The sequence below is a fragment of the Clupea harengus genome, chromosome 23 (assembly GCF_900700415.2).
Source record: "Clupea harengus chromosome 23, Ch_v2.0.2, whole genome shotgun sequence".
Classification (NCBI taxonomy): domain Eukaryota; kingdom Metazoa; phylum Chordata; class Actinopteri; order Clupeiformes; family Clupeidae; genus Clupea; species Clupea harengus.
Window position 1 is genome coordinate 7,951,479 of NC_045174.1, and position 23,347 is coordinate 7,974,825.

Here is a 23,347-nt window from a genome sequence, read left to right on the forward strand (position 1 = left end):
CTCAGCTTCCCATCACTCACTCTCTCACACACACACACACACACACACACACACACTAGGGGTGGGCGGTATAGCAGTATTATAGTTGTCTTTGGTGTTACCGCTTGAATTTTGCGACACCATCGATACCGGGATGGTTTTTAAAAGCATGAAATAAAGCATACAAATCTCCCAGAATTTCGGCTGTGATAGAATTCCACATCAGTTACCGGTAGCCTCTTGAAATCTCTTGCCTGCAATTACCAAATGAGATAACTACGTAGGTAACCAGCAAACTGTGAAATGTTTTAATAATCTGAAGAACAATGTCCGGTTTTGAAATGGAACGGCTGTAATATATTTTTGCCCACTGGTGGAAATCTTGGCACTGTTCAAAGTGTCTCTGGTTTGCCGTTGTAAACAGTGCAAAGCTCAATAAAATGCCAAGCAAACACGGTTAGGTGACAAACCCCTTCACAGTAGCCTAATCTCATTGCTTGTTGCCAGTTGCCCGTCAAAGTCTGAACTAAAGCTAATTTAATGACTTGGCAAAATCATTTTGCTTATTTAATACTATGAGCAAGGTCCTACAGTGCCCTCCACAATTATTGGCACCCTCTTGGTCTTTCACTCAAAATATTCACAAAAATCTTACCTTTTCATTGAAGTAAAATTATTGAAAGATTTCTTCTTTTTTGACATTACATAAAATATTTTTCTCCAAAACATGGGTGCCACAATTGTTGGCACCCCTAGAAAATCTTATAATTAAAATCTAACTGAAGTATATTACCAATCATGTTTTACATTTTTAAGTTCACCTGTTTGATTATGAACTCTTTAGTGGTCAACCGTGACTTCCTGCTTCACAGGGCTATAAATATGAGGTGAGACAGGCCAAATACCCTTAGTCATTCATCAAGATGGGAAAGACAAAAGAACACAGTGTCGAAGTGCGACAAAACGTTGTTGAGCTGCTGAAACCCGGATATAGGGATATAAGAAAATATCTAAATAGTTGTAAATACCCATTTCCACAATCAGGGCAATAGTTAAGAAGTTCAAATCGACAGGAGATGTAAGGAATCAGCCTGGAAGAGGACCTGTCTGTAAATTGACCCCACGCACCGCGAGGAGGATGGTTCGACTGGCAAAAGAATCTCCAAGGATCACAGCTGGAGAATTGCAGAGGTTAGTTGAGTCCTGGGGTCAGAAAGTCTCCAGAACTACCATCAGACGCCACCTACATCACCACAAGTTGTTTTGGAGGGTTGCCAAACTAAAGTGCCTACAGTTTGCCAAATGTAAGTCAGACTTTTATTATGGAGTTATATGGTCAGATGAGACCAAAATAAAGCTTTTTGGCAACAAACATCAAAGGTGGGTTTGGCGTCGACAGAAAGATAGCCATACAGAAAAGCACCAGAATACCCACTGTAAAGTATGATGGCGGATCTTTGATGTTTTCTTCCAAAGGCCCTCGACATCTTGTTAGGATACATGGCATCATGGACTCCATCAAATACCAGCAGATATTAAATGAAAACCTAACAGCCCCCTTTATGGAGCTTAAAATGGGCCATGGTTGGACCTTCCAGCAGGGCAATGATCCGAAGCAAACCTTAAAATCAACACAAAAATGGTTCACCGGCAGCAGAATAAAAGTTTTGCCATGGCCATCACAGTCCCCCGACCTAAACCCCATAGAAAATGGGGGAAGACCTGAAGCCGAATCTGCAAGTTCTTGACCTCAGAATCTGAAGGATCTGGAGAGATACTGTATGTAGGAATGGTCTCAGATCCCGTGCCATGTGTTCACCAACCTCATAACGCATTATAGGAGAAGACTCAGAGCTGTTATCTTGGCAAAGGGAGGCTGCTCAAAACATTTAATTAAGGGGTGCCAATAATTGTGGCACACCTGTTTAGGAGAAAAATATTTATTTAAATGTCAAAAAAAAAAATTTCTTTCAATAATAATTTTTATTAAGGTAAGAATTTTGTGAATATTTTGAGTGAAAGACCAAGAGGCTAAACAGCAAAGACATATTTTTTCATAGCCTGTTTTGGTCACATTCACTAAGGGTGCCAATAATTGTGGAGGGCACTGTAAGTGCAGACATGGCTGGGTCAGAGCAATGCTCCCACGCATAATCGCTTTAGTTCATGGGTGACTTTGCTCGTTGAATAAAATGGAATTAAATTTCGGGCCCTATGTCTTCTAAATCGTCTGTAAATTATGTTTCCAGAAGTAAATGTGCTTGTAGTTAGGGACCTCATCATGATACTGTTTTCTTTTAACTGTTCATTTAGAGAAACTCTCCAAACCATGTTGATAATGTTAAAAAATAATAATAATGGTTTTCATACCTCTCTTGATATTTGTATATTTTTTTTAAATACTTACAAATTCTTTTGAAATGCATAACTTTGGTGCTTTTGCTACGGGAAAGATAGAATAGTATTAAGTGTATGAACTTTAGATGATAAATACCGTGGTATAATACCGAATCCCGATACCATCAATACAGTTGAAAATACCATGATAAAAATGTTGGTCCATACCGTCCACCCCCAACACACACACACACACACACACAGACACACATACACTCACACACATGCGCTCTTTGTTTTCGTTTCCCTCTCAATCTTAAACAGCCGTGCCCGATGGGAGTGTACCCTTTCAACAAGCTGGTATCATTCACTTTCCTTGTTGCCATGGCAGCATTGACTCCACCAATCCCAGGCCTGACATTTTGGTCTTTGCTGGCCTCACCTGATAGGAGCCCTTACAACTAGGAGTCAGCCCCCGCTGACGTCGGTCTGGTCCACCTGATGCACTCATGCTGTTGCGTTATGTCGCTGGGGCATTGGGACTACAGAGGAAGAGATGTCAAACCCGATGGCTGGGGATAGCTCAGAAAATGTCGAGTCACAACAAGGCACAAAGGAGAGACTGTGTGTGTGTGTGTGTGTGTGTGTGTGTGTGGTCCACCGTGAAGAGGCTTTTGTGCCGCCAGTCCCCTGAGGTGGTGCCACCAGAGAGGGAGGGTATGGGACTCGGACCGACCAACCTGAATGCAGCTGGTTATCTGGTGACCAACCCCAAACATACCGAAGAAAAACACACCTCCCCCACAGTCCTACGTTTGCCTACATGAAATTGATGATTCAAACTATGCCCCAAAACTAGATGATTCAGTGTATATTGTGTATGTATTTATGCATGTAATGCATGCAATATCGTTCCGACCAAGGTTTCAAATTCCTTGCACTCTTTTTTGTCGAAGTAAATAATAGACCACTGCAAAAATGCTTCTTTTGCAATTAGGCAGAAAACAACACAGCTGATAACGAGGAGGACGTCAGCAGGAAAATGCAATGTAATCTTCAGAGACAAAAATAGGCTTTTCCTCCAGCCGTAGCAACTGCTCAAGTAGGTCAAACGTTGGCAGACTGAAAAATGCAGCAGATGAGGAGGAACTAATGCATTTAAATGAATGAAGCGCCATTATGGCATGTTCAACGATAGTAGTAAAATAAGAAGTAAAGTAATGTAATAGATGAGATTTTGACATCCACCATATTTTTCCACATACTAAGAACAGTCTGAAGACTAGTATTTTGATGATCTAGAGCCATTCTGAATTTATCTACAGCTCTTCACGGCTCCTCATGCAGTTCATCCCTAATCATGTACAAGACAGGAACTTCCTGTGTGCTGTCAAATGCTGCGAACACGAACTAGACAGCTGAACTAGTGTCTGTGTGTCTGTGTGTCTGTGTGTCTGTGTGTCTGTGTGTCTGTGTGTCTGTGTGTCTGTGTGTCTGTGTGTCTGTGTGTCTGTGTGTCTGTGTGTCTGTGTGTCTGTGTGTCTGTGTGTCTGTGTGTCGGTGTGTCGGTGTGTCGGTGTGTCGGTGTGTCTGTGTGTCGGTGTGTCGGTGTGGCAGACACAGGCTTGGTAATAGATCTTTAAGTGTGTGTGTGTGTGTGCTCCAGACTAGACGTCGCCCCGTCATTCTATGCTTAATATTTGAATACTCAACTGCCACGGAGTATCCAAATGTGTCCATGGGAGCAATTACTATAACAGTACAGGAATGATGAAGCATGTTCCACATGTGCATGGAGACCTGACATGAACCGAAGCGGAGATGAAGCGCTGCTGAAACGCTGAGCGCTCACATTCTTCTCACCACGTCCTGAATGGAGCTACGATGATGAGAGCGTGTGATTTCACAGCCACTTCACAGCAGAGAGGAACAGTTGGTCTGTCCATCTGGCCCACTGCTACGCCAACATGTTAAATACTTAATCTGACTTAATATTCATGAGGGAGCCTGGCGCCGTGGTTTCCACTGACAACACAGAGGTGGTCTCTACAGGAAAGGGGGCGCTCCAGACATGCATCGGCCTATACTTGACTTGACCTTGGCAACGCATCGGCCTATACTTGATTTGACCTTGGCAACGCATCGGCCTATACTTGATTTGACCTTGGCAACGCATCGGCCTATACTTGATTTGACCTTGCCGATCCCTCACCCCTCTGTAGTCCTACTCAACCACTTCTTCCTCTGGAAAACCCAACTCTTTCCTCTCTATGGGCTCTGTGCCTCCAACTGATTCATGTCTGCTAATTTCAGCAATTATCTGAAAACTAACAAAAGGAATGTCACCCATTGCAAGATAACTTTTTTTCCCCCCGGTATGAATGGTGTCTTTAAGCGTTTATGTTTGGTGGCACTAAAGTGCCGGTGACCTCAGAGGGCCTCTTCAGTGTAGGTAGGAAGGTTGCCACGTGAGATCATAATTGGCACCACATTTCCCTGGGCCCGAGTGGCCTTTTCAAACGGCGCTTTAAGGATGCTGAGCACGTCTCAGAGTGCCTCCCACACCAAAGAGGGCTTCCTCTGGCTTGGCACATCCTGGTCTGGAGGGGGGGGGGGGGGGGGGTCTTTGAAACATACGATGCCCACAGAAGGGGGCTTTGAGCAGGAGGGAACAAACTCAATGGGAGCAAAAACTGATGTCGTAATCCATTAGGAGCTTGTTGAGATCAGAGTGCATTTCCTGGAAGCGTGAAAGAGCCGGAATACAGACTGTCCTTTGCCTGTTTAGGGGAGTCTTCCTGGTTGCTATAGTTCAGGGGGACTACACTGAGGGGGTGAGCTGAGCTCTCGTTTCATACATACACATTCATACACAGCTATAGGTTTGTTCTCAATATGGGTCTTTCCGTATGGGGGGTGTTGCGCTATTCAGAATTGGAAATAGGACAGCGAGGCATAAAAGAACGAAAAAACCCATCAAATCAAATTATTTTCCAGACATCTATCATCTAAGAGGGTAGTGGACTAAGGGAGAAACATACAAGCCAGACAGCAGATGATGTAGCACCTACGGGTAGAGAGGCCCGGACTACCCACCTGGAGGCTGGTGTTGGAGCGCGGGTGGCTCACGTTATTGTGTCTCCAGGTGCCCGTCTCTGGAGTCTCCACAATGTCCCTCCGGAGGTCAGGGGTCAAGGTCTCGCCCCCTGGCAGGGGAAAGATGCCCAGGGAAACAGGACGTTCCTTTCTACAAGGGAGAGGACATGAGCAAATGAACATCCTATTAATACCAGGTAAACACTAACAACAAACCTTTGGTATTAACTTTATTGAGTGTGCCTTAGGGCCAACAACTGTGTGCAAATAATGATTAGGAAAATCAAAAAAGAGGTCATCAATATGGATCAATGAACATCATAATGGATCAATGGATCAATTAATCAATTACTTTCTACGCTGATATCTACAAACAATAAACAAATACGAATCTACAAAAATACAAATCTATAAACAAACTGGATTTTTTGAGTTAAAATGTTTTAACCAATATGTAATTCACTAATTCTTCGCTCAGGTCAAGATGTTCTGTTTACTTTGATGTCCCTCGGGGCTTCTCCATGACAACCTGAGTTAATGTGCTTTTAGCTCCAGGCTGCCCCTCTCCCTCTTGAATTAATGTTGAGGAGAGGCAGCGGCCACCTCACTTCAAAGCCCTCGCTGTTGCCTGGAGCTGGCAGACAGAGAAACGTAGATGGCTGATTTGCTTTCTCCTCCATCACTTGCTCCCCCTGGACTGTCTCTCTCTGTCTGTCTCTCTCTCTCAGTCTTTCTTTCTCTCCGACTCTCTCTTTCTTTATAACCTCTGGTGGTGTGAATGTGGTGAGGGTTCAGCTCTATTCACTGCTGCGTAGCTGAACTTGCTGACTGTACATTCTGTTGGGAACGCTGGGCAGAGGCGAGGTCACTACAAGGCCAGTGGTGTGTGTGTTTGTGTGTGTGTTTGTGTGTGTGTGTGTGTGTGTAAGATCACATGGCCCACCACCAAAGAGTAGGGATTGGATTATCCCAGTCAGAGGTTAGGTGAGAATTAGCACACTGCAACTGCAACATCATAAATGGAGATTCACAGCACCAGTCACATCACTGATTCCCTGTGTCCTGACACATCCATCAGAAGCTCAGCATCACCAGTACCCTGACGGCAGTGGCTGAGAGTTACTAAAACAACACCGGTGATTGCAAACAATTTTTCACATCAAATATTTAGGCCATGGTGCAAAGGTAGTTAAAACGGTTTGTGAACTACAGAACATTTTATCCACTAAGGAATTTGGATGGGCCATCAAATTCTACTTCCCACTCAGCGGGTGGAGGTAATAAATTATAAATGAAGTGTCAATCCTTGCATACGTGTTATAAAAGCTAATGAATGGAAATACATTTCTCGCACAGCAAGCACTATAACCTGAGGTCTGTCACATCACAGGAAAACATTGTTTGATATGCAAAATCCTGCCAGAGTAAGGCAGTCCAAGATTGCAATGGTAGAAGGTCAGACAGACATGTCATACACTTTAGAATAGAAACTTTTCAATTACACCTTTCCCATAACGTACCAAAGATTGATCTGAAACAGGATAATCTCTACATAGTAATAGTGCTGTTTTTTTAATTGATGTATTTCAAATCACAGTTGGACTGCAACCTATTAGTGCCTTTCGAGAACTCAAGATACAGTGTATCGACTCCAATGGCAAGTCTAAAGCATCTTATCTTTGACTGTTAACAAGGGAAAAGTCTACATGAAGCAAACTGGTGAATGTGACAAGCTGTCTCAAATCACATGAGCGATAAGAAAGAACTTGTTCTCTTGCATGAGAACAAACTAAATTTGAGGTAAAACTGGGCTTCTACTGACTGGCTCCAACTGGATGCTACTGTGGAGAATTCTGTTCCCTGCCTGAAGACCTCCGAGAGCAGTTCGCTAAAGGAGACTAATCTTCTCCGGTTCTCCAGTTCTCACCTCGGGTGTCTGAGTAATTGTCTTGGCTGGATGTGTCAGCCTTAAAGCCAAGTCCCTTGGTGGCTCTCCGTTTTAAACTCTTTGCTGTCACCCTGTTTGAATGGGTGTGAAAGACAAATAGTATTACTATAGAGACAACACCAAACTCTTTGCCCAAATACACATACAGCCCAAGACCCTATTATCTGAAGTTGAAACAGCCCCTGACTAGGAGAGGACCCCAATCAATCATACCTTGATTGTTATTCATTGCACATACTACACATAAAAATGTCATCCTTAAGACTGGCAGCTCACAAAACCAATGTTAAACGTCCCCGAAATAAAGCCAAGGACAGTCTGCACCTAGTTGCCTGGCCCCTGAAACAGTAATTCACAGGACAGAGGTGAAAGGGAAGAGCTGGATGTCAAATGCAGAGGCCAGCATTCTGCTGCGTGCATGAGACAGCCCATAATAATAAGCCCACAACAATGGGGAGCCCATCCCCATGGAGACCAGCTCTTGGACGCTAGGGAACAGAACAGTCAGCCATCACCCACCGGTGTGCCTGTCCAGCTGAACAACAGCAGCAGTACCTACTGTGCCTGAGAAGGCCCTGGACTGATACAGAGGGCTCTCATTAAAACAGCCTTATACCCAAAAACATCTTCCCATAAATACACAGTCTGCCATTACAACACTGATTAAGGCTGATCAAACAGCAAAGGCATCGAAACTTTCTCACACACACACACACACACACACACACACACACACACACACACACACACACACACACACACACACACACACACACACACACACACACACACACACACACACACACACACACACACACGTGTTTAGCATGCTGCTGTGACAGTGGGAAAAGAGTGATGTCTGTCCTCACTTTCTCCGGTTAACCTTTTGTATTTACCGTACAGACATAGAGAAAGAGAGATAGACAGAGACAGAGAGAGAGAGAGAGAGAGAATGCTCACACTGGCAAGATGGTAAACAAAACAAATAGAAAAGGGGAGTGGAGGGAAGACAACAAACAAGAAACAGAAGCGAGGGAGGGGGCGGGTGCATCGCCAGAGGAACAGAGCGGAGTGGCGCAGAGGTAGAGAGAGAAGTGGGACAGAGACTGAGACAGGAGGGAGGCAAAACAGAAGCACACACACAGTAACACAGTCACTCCAAACACACAGTCCCCCCCCTCTCCCTCACACACTCTCTCCCTCCTTTCCACCACACCTTTCTCACTCACTTACTTCTCTCTCTCTTTCAACTCTAGTTAAGACTTTCTTGCTATTTTCTCTACCCCTCTTCCATTCAGTTATCCACCCCCTCCCCTCCCCTCCTCTCCACACATTCCTCTCGTTCTCTACCTCGTTCCTCTCCTGCATTCCTTCCCCTCCACTCCCTCTCCTGACGTACCTGCTGATCCCGGGCAGGGAGTGTGTGATGGCGGGCAGACGGCCCGAGACGGAGTAGTGCACGAGCAGCAGCACCGAGAGCGACACCAGCACGGCCGAGTTGACCACCACCGCTCCGCCCACGAAGCCAAACACCAGCAGCAGCATGCAGCCGGGGCTCATGGTCCCCGTGCCACCACCACTGCCGCGGCAGGACGTCCCCGAGCCGACGACGCCACCGCCGCTAACGCTGCCGTCACAACCGTGTGTCGCTAGAATCGGCCGCCCAGTGTCCACTGCTGTCGCGCTCCCGTGCACAATCCCATCAGCCTTGTGTAAACCTCCACAGCAGCAGCAGCAGCAGGAGCAGGAGCACTAGCAGCGGGAGTCGAGGTACGGAGAGGAGAGGAGGAGAGTCCACCGCGTGGAGCAGTGTCTGACTCTGTGCCAAGTGTTGTGTGTGTGCGTGAGAGAGATGGTGAGCAAGTGTGTGTGAGAGCGAGAGAGGGGGGGTGGGGGGTACTGATGAATGTATATGAGAGAAAGAGAGGGAGGCAGAGAGGGAAAGAGTGCCGGTGAGCGTGCGAGAGAGAGTGTGTGTATGTGTGTGTGTGAGGCTGCAGTTGCGCTCAGAGTGGTGACGTCGTGCCTCCCTCCTGCCTGAGGGAGGGGAGTGAGGGAGAGAGAGTGATGAGAAAACTAGGGGACCAGCGATGCAGCAGCTGTCTCCTGCTGCTTTGTGATCCCTCTCTCTCTTTCTCTTCCTCTCTCTCTCCCTCTTTTCTTCACAGAGGAGCTGCTCTTTCTCTTTTGAGCCAGGCAGAATAATGAATAGGGCTGATGCCACCTCACTGCTATGCGGCTGGCTCCCCCCTTGCCCTCCTCTGTTGTTTTCCTTTTCTCACTCTCTTTCTCTCACTCTCACTCTCGCTCTCTCTCTCCATCTCTTACGCTGCAGCATCACCCAAACAGCTCATTCCAAACTACCCCCCCGCCCCTAGCCCTGCTCACTGGAGAAGACGCTCTTAAACCACCGTGGGAGCGGGAGACGGGGCTACTGTAGTGAATTGATTCTTTATCCTCCTCTCACTCCAGTCAGTCCAAAAAAGGAAGGCAATTCCTAAATCTCTTGCCCAGACGAGATTCAAGGATAAAAACACTATTGCAGGATAAAAAAATTGACCACTGACAAGGTCATTTATTTGATATTAGGGCTACAATTATTCAGTTACAAGTGTAATAAAATAACAATAACAAAAATGGTAAGTTTATGCAAGTGCAGGTTCATGCAAATTCACACAAATATAACATTGAGGCCCATGTTGTGAACTGTATGCGTGCCTTTAGGGCTGCTGTCATTACATTAAATGGCCATACAATGAAGGCTGAAGCCTCAGATGCATGCGGAGACATGTGTATCTACAGTCCATGTCTATGCCACAGGTTTACTTTCATGCTGCTACCTAGCTTAGCTTGAGTCAGTCAGTCAGTGAGTCACAATTTCAAAAGTAATCCACTAATCCCCTAATCCAGCAGATGGACAGTCAGCTTCTATCCACTCCACAAACACACAGACTATTTTCAGCCGGCAGCAGCCATTGCGTTATCAATAAACCACACAGTTCACGCACACATCAGGAACACAAACAAAAACCTAAAGCAGCCTTTACACATCAAAAGTGGAAGGAAAAGTCCTTTATGGCTTCACTTTTGGGACAGACACCCTAGGTGTTGGGGGACACAAACAGTAGAGCAAAGATACTTTGTCTCTCTGGAATTCTCATGGGAGTGTCCTTACTCCATAAAGCGCGCCCCTGGACAAAAACAACCAGACTCCGTCATTCACACCAGTGATGCCAGCGGGGCAAGGTTCTGTTCTCAGCACCTTCCTCACCACTCCTTTTCCTCCTGCGCCCATCACACTACCATGTCTGGGCATCACTCTGCCACTCAGATGGCAGAGTCCCCCCTGCAGGAAGCTGCACCACTACCACTCTCCACTTCATTAACAGCGCCAAGCGGATTTTCTCAAACTGAGCTCTGCCAGACTCTTTTTTTTCCCTTCTCTCCCCTCATCATCTCTGACCACCCCCACTCACTCTATCCCCGTCTCTCTTTTACATAGGCTGACTCCCTCTCCCTGCCTTAACCCGCTCTCACATCCTCTCTCTGTCTCCCTCATCCCTCTCTCTCTCTCTACTTTACACCATTCCGGCTCGGTTCATCATCCGCTTCCCTGCGCTGTGGGGAGCAGAAGATGCTCCCTGACCTACATTCTGCTCAGCATCCAGTGGAGACGGAGCCGTGGGCAAGATGTGGGCACACAGACGCATCTGAATGAGAGCACGCAATACACACACACACACACACACACACACACACACACACACACACACACACACACACACACACACAGGTGTCCTCATGCACACACACACAGGCGTCCTCATGCATACACACACACACACACACACACACACAGGCGTCCTCATGCATACACACACACACACACACACACACACAAACAGGTGCCCTAAAGCATTCACATACACATACACAAACACAGACACCCATGTGGTATGAATGGGCAAAGGTCCAGATGCTGAAACACCAGCAGTGGCGTAAGGTAACTCATTGGGTGCATCTCGCTGCATAAACTGTAGTAGGCTTGAATGCACTTTACAATAAGCACTTGTTCAGTATGCAAGTGTAAACAAGACAGGATGTGTCACTTTAGTCAAGAAACTTTTATTTCATTCTTAGGTCGTGTATATATATATATATATATGTCATTGCCTATAATCTGATATTTAATGAATGTACATGCAAATGAACAGCAGTTCCTTACCTGTAGTATCACCTACAGCCAGCCGATGTGTTATCATTTCAATGTTAGAGGCGCAGGCTTCAATTATACTCCAATACACTTTTTGTTCTAGCTCTGGAATTGAGGCACAACCATAGAGGCTTGAACTGAGCAATACACTTTTACTGTCAATCAACAACATTACTTCAGGAGCACTGAAGAGAGGGGTGTATTTAATTGGCTGTTGAGTTCAAATATCAACAACTTTTAACAGACACCTTTAAATACTTAACTTAGAAGCTGAAACAAAAACAACTCATTAATGAGTTCATTGTGAGGTCTAATAACTCAATTCCACTTAGCGCCACACAGCTGAGAGACCCAACACTGGACCGCCAACCAACATATGAAAAGTATGACACACATCTCGCTACTGTGCAGGGCTGGCTGGTGATTCAACACTTAGATGTGGCAAATGAGGGGTAAGTGTGGAGACGGCCATCTTTAATTTGAGACTACTATTTCCATCTGCGCTGATGTCATCATTGGGTGAACGACAGAAGAGCGCAGAAGCCAAACACATCAATTAAAAGACAAAAATAACAAACTAATCACACATGCTATGGGTCTCTGTAGCAAACACACAGTCACGATCTGCCATGTAGAGACGATGAGAGATGGAGACGTCCCAAAGCAGGGTTTTCTGAGCAACATGCCATGTGTACCCCTGCAGAGAGGAAGACACACGTCGGCCTCTATAATCATAGTCTCTACTTACCGCACTCTGCCTACAGGGCCTGATTCTGCTGGCTCCACCCCCATCTGTTGAATTTTGGTACGTTCCAAATGCTCCATGTAGCTATGGATCATCTGAAGGAGACATGCAGCACAACCTGATCAGCATTGATCAGCATCAGATCAACACCCAAGTCACCCCTTCATCCCAAATCACATATTAATTACTGATTGCCAACTACAGTGACCATTTTAACCCACAAGTTCGTCCATAAACACATTTTGTATGTTCCGTTTTCGGCAGAGCATTTCTTTATGTAAACACATACACGCCATATGACCTGATCAAACAGGTCATATGCAAAACAAACAAACAAACAAACAAACAAACAAACAAACAAACACATTTCCCACAGTGCATTCCTCACCTCCGTGTGTCTCTGGTGGAGAGCATTGTATTCCTTCTTAAGTTCCGCCTCTCTCTCCTCCAATCTTGAAACTGCAAGACAGAAAGAAGTTTTGCGTAAGACACATATAGCAATAAGTGTTAAGTATTGCAAGTGATTACGGACTGTGTGAACTGGTGCAGTGCCAGTATTGCAAGGCATGGTTATTTGCACAAGGGATATTACAGTACATGTTACATCGATCTGCTTAAGTAACAATGGCTTTGCTGTGCACCACCTCAAACTCCTTTCCAAGGATGTATAATTGACAGCAGAAGCACAGAAAACTGCTTGAACACGTGATCTGCATGCACTGATAGTTGCACTGCTGCACAGTGGCCACTAGGTGTCCCCAGTGCCACGCACAGAGCTCTTGGGAGACTGAGGGCACTGGCAGAGTGATGAGTGGGACAGGGATAACCACTGGAGACAGCAGCAGAGGGTGAAACATGACCTTAAACATGACCTCAGAGGGTGCTGTCAGCTTTCATCTAGTAATCATGTACACGGCCACTGGAATTCATGTCATTTCACCCATATTGACTGGCACCCAAAAAAAATGCTGTTTTAAACAGACATGACTCTGAAGCTCCCTGGTGTTCAGTGCTACAGAGAAGCTTGTTGGAAGGACCGGTTTTCTTTGGATTATGCTGATGTCTGATAAGAGACCGAAACAGAAAGAGAGCGACAGGCGACAGAGAGAGAGAGGGTGAAGTGAAACTTTATCAGAGAGCTGCACAGGCCTCACCACAATCCCTGGGACACTACCAGTGCTGTGATTCTGAGGTTTATTTATAGGCCGAGGGATTTCCAGCCTCCCACTCACATGACTGGAGCATGAACTGCATTATCGATCGCTCTGAACTATTGAGTTATGGATTGTGTGCAACAGACCATAGGAGGAGTTCCAGCGCACAAAGTGAGGCAGCCAGCAAATGCTATTTATACTTAACTTACTCATTTTACAGATATTTTTACCCAGACCATCTTACAATGTAGACAGCCTACACTGTATGCATGCAGTATGTGTGCTCTGTAGGATATGAACCCATGACCTCGGTGGTGTGAGCAGCCTGCTCTATTAGCTTAACTACACATACGGTTGGAAAACAGAGGGCTCAGACAGTGTGGGAGAGTGTATGTGTGGGCGCGAATGTATGTGTGTGTGTGTGCGTATGTATGTGTGTGTGTGTGCACGTATGTATGTGTGTGTGTGTGTGTACGTATGTATGTGTATGTGTGCACGTATGTACAGTATGTGTGTGTGTACGTATGTATGTGTGTGTGTGTGTGTGTGTGGGAGTGTGTGTGCGCGTATGTATGTGTGTGTGTGTGTGTGAGAGAGTGAGACACTGGAAAATACAGTATGACTAAGCAGTACATCATAAAAAAAAAATGGAAAGGGAACTAGCACGGGGAAGTGGTATAAATATATCGAAAGATCACAGAGCAGGAACAGAAGCGAGCAGCGGTCAGAGAAAGAACCGCCGTGGCAACAAGATTAAACAGCCAGCGTGGAGCCAGATATAGGCTCGGCCTCAGACGCGAGTGAAAATAGGCTCGCCCCAGTGAAAACGGAATCCGGCATGAAAGGGCCAAGTCAGACCGCCGGCGTGAAACACCAGGTGGCATGCATACAAAGTAAGCGTGCAAAAGCTCTCGTGCGAGACCGCGCCTCCAGACGGACACAAAAGAGAGAGAGAGAGAGCACAGAGTCTGCCAAATGAGCCAAAATTAGTCAAATTAAAAGTTAGAGGATAATAAATATCCTGGAGGAGAACAAGACAACAGGAGACAATTCGAGCAGTATGGTCTGGAATCTCTCATCTTGCTCGGGGCATGGTGAGAATGTAAACGGGCTGCGTGATGCCTGCTGAAGAGGGGCAGGGGTTGGCGCGGGCTTACGTAAGACGTGCCCTACCTACGGCTCCGCTTGGCACAGAGAACGCAGTCATCCACTCATCATGTGGAGAGAGATCAACAGGCCTGCAGGTGGAAGCCCACTCAGGCTCTATGCTCCTCAGTGCTGCACTGAATTCCAAAGGCAATGCTATCTTTTTCTCTCCCCTGTGTTGAACAAGCTCAGTGTGCTCAGATATTTACTGAGCGTATCGACTCAATGATATCTGTCTGTTTCACTTTATCTGCGTGCATGTGTTTGTCTTTGTGTCTGTGTGTGTGTGCGTGTGTGCTTTGTAGCACATAGTTAGGCCAACACTGAAGTTGTGCAATGCATTTTTCATAACCACACGGTCTACATTATCATTCCTGGTCCAGAAGGTCAACCTGAGCTCATGCTTTAACACTCACGAGTGTCATCATAGGAGTTCAATCTGTATGGAGCCAGGCAAGGTGAGTGCGGTTCGCTGATTGGCAAACTGGTTAAGAGCCCCACTAGTTTTCCAACTCACTGTAGCCAGGAGGTCAGGCGAAAGCATGCCAAGAACCCAAAACATTCATGTAAACCTGGAGTAACCATAACAACAGACCACAGCATTAACGTAAAGCTATAGAAACCATGCCAACACCCCAAAGCATTCTGTTAAAGCTACATAAATAAAGTCTTGCCCAACTGTGCTTCTGTGAGTAAGAACACATTAATATCGATTCATTTAGAACACAAACCTGTAAGTGAGACTCATTTCAAACCGATTAATGATCATGACTTGGGCCAGTGGTTGCTTTGACTTCTGACCTGAGCTTTGCAGCATTATTATACTTCACAGGGAATAAAGGGCTTATGCTGCATTTGGGTTCTGAAATGGAGGCTTGTGGTAAACCTCAGGCGGTTCATCCCGATCTGTACGCCTGAAAGCTGCCATCAGGTTCCCCTCCTCGTTTCGACCGTCATTAGACACAGGTCAGCAACACGCTAATGATGAACATATGGCAGGATGGCCAGCAGGCAGGAATGATAAAAATCCATGGTGGCGAGTCTGGTGTGTATGCACATATGTGTTTGTCTGTGTGTGTCAGAGAGGGAGAGAGGGAGTGTGTGTGTGTCAGAGTTTGTTTGTGTGTGTGTGTGTATCAGAGTGTGTATCAGAGTGTGTGTGTGTGTATCAGAGAGTGTGAGTGTGTATCAGAGTGTGTGTGTGTGTGAGAGTGTGTATCAGAGTGTGTGTGTGTGTGTGTGTGTGTGTGAGTGTGTGTGTGTATCAGAGAGTGTGTGTCTGTGACTGTATGAGAGAGAGTGTGTATCAGAGTGTGTGTGTGTGTGTGTGAGTGTTTTTGAGAGACAGAAAGAGTGTAGGCGTCAGCAGCACTCACTCTGGTAGGCGTAGTTCTTGAACTTGAGCTCGCTCTGTCTGCGCTGGGCCTCCAGCAGCAGCACGCGGCTCTGCAGATCCTTCCTCTCCTGCTCCTGAAGGTCCTCATACTCAATGTACCTCTGCAACGACACAAACAGCAGACACACATGACAATACATAATACACCATCACCTCTTTTAAAAAGCACAAGGCAACATACAGTAGTTATGCCTGAAGGTCCTCATACTCAATGTACCTCTGCAACGACACCACACAGCAGACACACATCACAATACATAATACTACATCACCCCTTTGATAAAACACCAGAGAACATACAGTAGTTATGCCTATACTACAAATATACTGTGCTGTCATAATGCACACATCCCTAAAACAACTGGAAACACAAACAAAGAGTACATGTAAATCACATGACGCAAAAAGAAGAAATTAATAATACCACACAAAATCATTGCATTTTTGGAAACAACCTGACAATTGCATACGTTATTCAACACAAATGCATGTTTTTTCCACATGTGCATTAAATGGGGGAGAATGAATAAATGCGGTGCAAAAAGACTTATTAGACGGGTATTGTTTACTGTTTGCATTTCATGTTGTGTGATTAGCGAATTACGACGGATTAGCGTTTGTGTGGAATGAATAATTCGGCCAGCAAACACCCTAGATGCAATTAAAGCACAAAGGGATAAATGTGCTTAGGCCCTTGAGGGGTCAGGGCTGTTACAAAGTACGTCAAATATGGGGGAAACTACACCGTCACATTAATGGGCCCAGTCTCTTCACTCTGCCAGTGCAGTTCCCCAGCCCAGAGAAGTCTGTGGTGTTGAGATGACTGCGGTTTAGATGCATGATGACTTCAGCCACGTGTGTGTGTGTGTGTGTGTGTGTGTGTGTGTGTGTGTGTGTGTGACTTAGTGACTTAGTGACTCAGGCCCTCAGAGATTCAGCATCCAGTGTGGACCTCGCCCTACTCACACCTCGCCCACAGTCAAATCCAGAGGCTTTCTGGGATAGAGACCTTTCATAGAGGGAGAGCCGGCAGATGGGGCGGATCTTTAAGGCTGACATCACCGCAGACCAGTCTGTGGTCCTGCAACACAGCCTCACACGCCGCCACTGAGTAAGAGATCAGCTGAGCTCACTGCTCGGCCAGCTGACCTTACACCACACCCAATGGGCTGGGTGCTGGGTGAGTTTTCACCTCCAAATGTGTAAATGAGAATATAGGCCCATTTGTGTGTGTAACTTTGTGTGTGTGAAATTTCCCCCTTCTCACCGCTTCGCCCTGGAGTGGAATTGGACACACATTGCCCTGCAAAAGCGGGAGAGGGGCATTTCACTAGCCACCTGTCCTTATAGCCTTCTTAATCTAGTGTTGGCATGAGGGGTGGTTGATGTGAAGTGTGTTATGCATGTATGTTTGTAATGTGTGTTTTACGACCATGTTATCCAGGGTACTAATGTGGGGAGGGCTCCCCCACTACAATGGTTGGCTCCAAAGGGTGTCGATTTAGCCCAAAGTGGCCGGCTTATTTAAAGGGTTCTCATTCCTTGAGAAGGGAGGGCTTGAGAGAGGGAGCACTTACCTGCTGAGAGGATAAGTGACCACTGTGTTTAGACGCATAGTGAGCCTAGTTTGTGAGAGTACTGTTTGCATTTTTCATTTGTTTGTTTTGTGTAAATGTTTTGGGGTTGCTGGAGAGAGTCCACTGTCAAATAAATAAGTATATATTTTTTTTATAGGAAAGCCACCATCTCCTGCAGTTTTTTTCCGACTTTACGACCGACTCTAGTCAGCCCACATCCCACAACGTGGGGTGGCCGCCTCGGTCCCTCACAGCATGTGTGTGTGCGTATATATCTATGTGTGTGTGTGTGTGTGTGTGTGTGTGTGTGTGTGTTCCGTCTACGTCCTCTCTGAGGAGCGCTAAGAGCTACTTCTCATAAAGCTTGTGGCCCACATTCATTAATAACCCACTGGAGGAGCATTAGAGTGGCCCAGCGAACAGCTACATTATCAAAGCACCAACCTGATGCGGGATAACGATGCATTGCCAGCCTATCTTTAAATATATCAAATTTAATAACTGCCCAGGGGTTCAAACATTCCTCAGTAACTGTCAATCTGTGCAAACTGCAAAGGGCTCTGATCTCCTCAGGTGTTGTATGAATCTGTGTTGTGACTTTGCAAACCTGTTTGCTGTGTACACACCTGCAGTCAGATTCAAAATGGCTTGAGGCAGTTGTGAGTTTAATCTTCTTAAGTATAATTAAGTCCCATGTTAACGTGCAGCATTACACAGGCCTCACCCACACTGACGCACTCCACCAACGTTACGGGAAAAAGAAGCTTAAAAAACGGTTTCGACCTCAATCATGATATTGCATCATACAAACTTTTTACGTTGTGGCTTTGCATTTAGAATCCATTACCACCAGGCTGTGTGTGTGTGTGTGTGTGTGTGTGTGTGTGTGTGTGTGTGTGTGTGTGTGTGTGTGTGTGGTGTGGGAGAGAGAGAAGTCACATCCACATCTACGTGCATCTTCTCACATGATGTTGCCATCTGGTCTTTCACAGGACCTACAGACCCGTCTGCCCAAACTCGACAGAGATAAAGATAAAACTCGACAGAGATAAAGATAAAACAAAAACAGGCTTTGTGGGTCTGCTCAGGAGGACGGTCTGATGACGGGAGGCTCCTGCGAGGCAGCAGTGCCTTGGAGAATTCTGACGCAAAGATCCACATCAAACATCCACATGACTACAGACCTCCAGCCCCCAACAGGGGTACACTCAGGTCATCGTGTTTGCTTGGCTCGGAACAGATGCTCTTCTTACTGCGGGCGTACCCCTACCTCCCAACAGCATCAAGAACTCACAGAAAGGCCGCACTGTTTGCATTTGTTTTTCACTCCTTAGTTTGAACTGTTCTAGCGCTGTGAACACTATATGCATTGTTCATACCGCCACCGCAAAGCTCTAGCAATAACTCCTGCAGTCGGTCACAAAAGTGTCATGTAAATTTCCAATAGGTTACCGGTACATCAGTTTCAGTGACAAGGCTGGGAGCACACACACTACAGTAATAGGCCTCATCATTAGGGTTTTAATCCTCTGCCATGACATGGTTATATTCCTCTCCTGTCATAACACTCTCCTGCTGTTTATAAACTTGGAAGACATTCACATGACTTTTCTGAAGCCTTGATCTGCAGAGAAGACCTCTCTCATCTCAGTATCCCGACTGACAATGACTGACACATCACCTTGAAGGACAATGCCAGACAAAACCAAAACCCTGCACTACACACAACTACTCATGTGTGCTTTTCAAGATTGTATTCCCCACGACTCACAAGTAACAGTCAATCACTCAGAGGTTATCTAGGCTCATTCATCTCCGTCACTGATGGACTCTCTGGTTGAAGTGGGCTTCGTTCTTCCAGGTTGACTTGTTAGAACTCAGTCTGCACTGTGATCTCAGAGGGTGTATATTAGCCCCTTTGTCCACATCCAGCTTTCAAAGGATGACCTACCCTACATCCTATTATGCACCTCACGTGCCCTCATTTATTTGGAGGAAGTCAGGGGCAACAAACTCATTGGTCAACACTTGAAGTCCAAGCCAGGAGTGGTGCGATCAAACAGATTCAGTGAAGGGTGCTTCCCCTTGTACATGGTACAAAATCTATCCACCACGAGCCCCTTCGTGTCCCTCAAGGGGGAAAGCATAAGCCTGTGTTTGTGTGAGTTCACAGCAGGAGAAGACTAGACTGCGGGATTAAGGGGGGCAGACAATCGGCAATTAGTGAGCTCAGCACGTCTGCAGAAGGCACAGACTTTCTACTGTACAAGGTAGGTGCATGGGCAAAAATCTAATAAGAGCATTAGCATGGTGAGGCCAAGGGCCTGGAGACCTACAGTCATTTCCAAGCCCCTAAATAGGTAAGGAGGGATAAGAAAAAGAGAGAGAAAAAAACTAAAAAAAAGAGACGGACTGGGAAGAAATCAGGCTGATGTCTCATGACAGAAACCAGGGTTTTCTTTCACTTTTGCTGGTCAAACATCAGGTGATGGCAAATTGGTGGCAATAAAGAGGGTTAAAACCAACAAACAAATTACCCAGGCAAGGATCAGAGTAAAGAGCCCTGTTGCCTTATATCCACAGCAATGAATCAAAGCGTTTCGTTAAGGAGTATCTTTACCTGTTGATCAAGACACTGAAGATCTCAGATGTCTTTGGTGTTATGATGTGCCTGCATAAGCCCTAGAGATATGCAACTAGTCTATACCCTTCTCTTCTCATTGTATTCCATCCCACTGTCCATCCCCTTTACTGGCTATACTAGCCCCTTGCACAGGCTTTACTATTTATATCTCTTTGCACTATCCACAAACACACAAGCACAAGAACTCTATGTTTGCACTATCCACACAAGCACATGAACACTATCTACTTTCCTTGTGGACATCAACACTGTCACAATCAATGCACACTGTACTATAGGGTCAGATCTATCCTGTATCTGTAAACACCCCACTCACTGTGAACATGTTCTCCCTATGTGTATGTGATTTATGTATATATGTTTGTGAGTTGCACAAGTGCATAAGTGTATAAGCTACTGGATGACCTAAATTTCCCTTGGGATTAATAAAGTATCCATCTATCTATCTATCTATCTATCTCTTTCCCCAATCATCTTCCCTCACAGTTCCCACCATCATATGACCCTGACAACTGGGCTCATATGACAGGACGAGAGAGAGAGAGAGCGAGAGAGTGAGAGAGAGAGAGCAAGAGAGAGAGAGAGAGAGAGAGAGAGGGGAACATCTCACAGCCGCCAGGCTCCCACTCTCCCAATCACACATAATGCCTCCATTGTGCCCCGACCACCACACAGAAGCCACACTGTATAGGCACTCTATTGGCGGGCCTCTCTAAGTGAACTGCTGCGTCTTCAGTTGACCCGTTGTTTCTTGTCCAACGTTTCTTTAGCTCTCTGCTGTCCAGTAGGAGAATTGGCCCAGCAGAGGAGACGAGCCGACTGCTGTTTCATGTGGGGACCCACATTCAGCCACTGATTTTTTTTTTCTATGGAGAGGACACTCTGGCAACTCTCCCGCAAAGTAACATCCATTAAAAATCCATTTGGCACGGTGGGGTTTATTTCTGGGACTTTCAGAGGCATCTGGAGTTGATAAGGTCAGATAGGGTTGGGATCAATGGGCGGTTGGGTCTAAAAGCTTCCTGTGCATACCTTAATTAAAGCAACCAGCTTATGGCACTGAGGGACCACAAACACACTTCAGCGTGAAAAGCTATTATGTCATTACAAAATCTTCAAAGTAATATCAACACATTACGTAGAAACTAACCAATGATACTGGCCACAAGGAGAGGGTGGACGTAGATGGACTCCTGAGACCTGAGACTCCTGAGACTCCTGAGTGCAGAGATGGCTTTGCACATAGTCAGACAAGGATTAGTCAACAGGCCAGGGCATAATAATAACACGGTGAAGTCAGGAAATACAAAGCCCGGACATGACTGTCAAAGTGACGAAAGTACCACTAGCCATACCAAACTACCTTATGCGATTTCCATCTTTGTAGTTGTGTGACACTACTACCATTAAGTCTAGACTGGGTAAATATTCCCTTCTTCTCTCCCGGTGCACTGGCAGATGATACTAAAGCAGCGAGCGATGAAAACAGTTGAAACTGGGGTTGTGTAGTTTGGGGGGTATAATTTGTTCTTACATAAATTTGGGGTTGTGTAACAACAGACATTACATTTTATGACACTAATACCAGATTTTCACATTTGGGGACTGGTTTCACCTTAACGACCTCTAAGAAGGATTACAGTCGTGACACTGAAGATTTTTTTTAAACGAAAGTCAGTCAGTCCTTTAAAAGGTCAACAGTACGTTTAGTCTGACGCCACAGAGAGCTTTTTAAGTGGCACAAAAATGAGTCAACCACGGGGCTGAATGTGCTCTTTACCTCGATACAAGTTCATGAACAACTGATTGCATCTGCCAGTGCCTGCTACTATTGTCACTCATTGAGCTCCACTGGCTGCCGGTAGCTGCTCGCATTAAGTTCAAGTCACTTATGCTTGCCTACAGAGTGCTTGCTGGTTCTGCTCTTGTAAGGGCAAATGTTACACCCTAGTGCTTAACTTGCACTTCAGCAGTTACATTCCTGCACTTCTTTTTCCTTTCTAGGTCGTTTTTGTATTTCTTATGTAAAGTAGTATTTATTGTTACACCAGGTATTTTATTGCTCTTAGCTTGACTGTTCTCTCCCTTGTACGTCGCTTTGGACAAAAGCTCCTGCTAAATGACTAAATGTAATGTAAATGTAAATGTACCAGTTCTTCATGGTCTATTCGAAAGGCTCATTTTCATCTCTTCTCGATGATTTCTATTCATTTCACAAAAGAATATTTCTACCCAATATACTACTGTGGTTTTTGCATTCATTCACTTAAGTGCCTGTGTGTATGTGTAAATCAGATGTAAGTAAAAGGTTTCCTTAGAAAGAGCCATTTCAGTTTCAGGAATGTATAAAGCTAGCAAAGTGTGTTAATTGGGACTAAGCTTAACATAAAGGTACTGGATGTATGTTCTCAGCTGACTTGAGATGTAGGTTACATGACTATTGAATGTAGGTTATATGACTATATGCATTGGAATGTTTCCAGTTAAAAGAGGAGAGTTCTCTATTATATAGAGGGGCAGCAGTCGCTGATCTGCTCAAGAACTGTTGCTTTCTAGGATGACAAAGCTAACAGGACAACCAGCTAAGTCTAAATTGGGAAGCACATGGTGATGTTGTCACACAACTTCATTAGGATACCATGCTACTGTTGTGATTTCGTTTGTGTTTGTGTTTGAAGGTGGTCATGACGATTAATTGTTTTCCCAACACTCCTGGTGTGAGTTTCACACCAATCCAAATGTCAAGCCGAAGATCAGCACAGGTCATAACTTTTCAGGCAGAAAAGGCAAATGTATTAACCTCACAGGCCTATACATTAACATTAATCATTTTGGTTTACATGTTTCACTGCTTCAAAGAAATCTCCGGAACTCTTGTGTTCATCCTATGGTTGGCACCACAGACCCTGTTGCTCTCTGTCCAGCATCTGAAACTGACTGCAAATTCCTCTAATGGAATTGACAGACTCCATTTCAGGGTATTTATGTCATTCTCCCCCACCCATCTCCAGAACCCTCACAAATACACACGAGTTTCTGTAGTTCATTCAGTAGTCTCCAAAATAACGATAAAACAAATTGACCTTCGTTTATTACTGCCGTGCGCCTGACA

General features: G+C 45.5%; 1 protein-coding gene across 1 annotated transcript in view; it reads right to left on the reverse strand.

Annotated features, from left to right (window-relative positions):
* Positions 1–23,347, reverse strand: part of spag9b (sperm associated antigen 9b) — a 52,314-nt gene that overhangs the window by 22,742 nt on the left and 6,225 nt on the right. Inside the window, exons 2-5 of the mRNA XM_042703199.1 lie at positions 15,995–16,115; positions 12,707–12,777; positions 12,322–12,413; positions 5,413–5,563 (exon numbers count right to left, since the gene is read on the reverse strand). Of these exons, the coding sequence (XP_042559133.1) occupies positions 5,413–5,563; positions 12,322–12,413; positions 12,707–12,777; positions 15,995–16,115 (435 nt within the window). The remainder of the gene's footprint in view (positions 1–5,412; positions 5,564–12,321; positions 12,414–12,706; positions 12,778–15,994; positions 16,116–23,347) is intronic.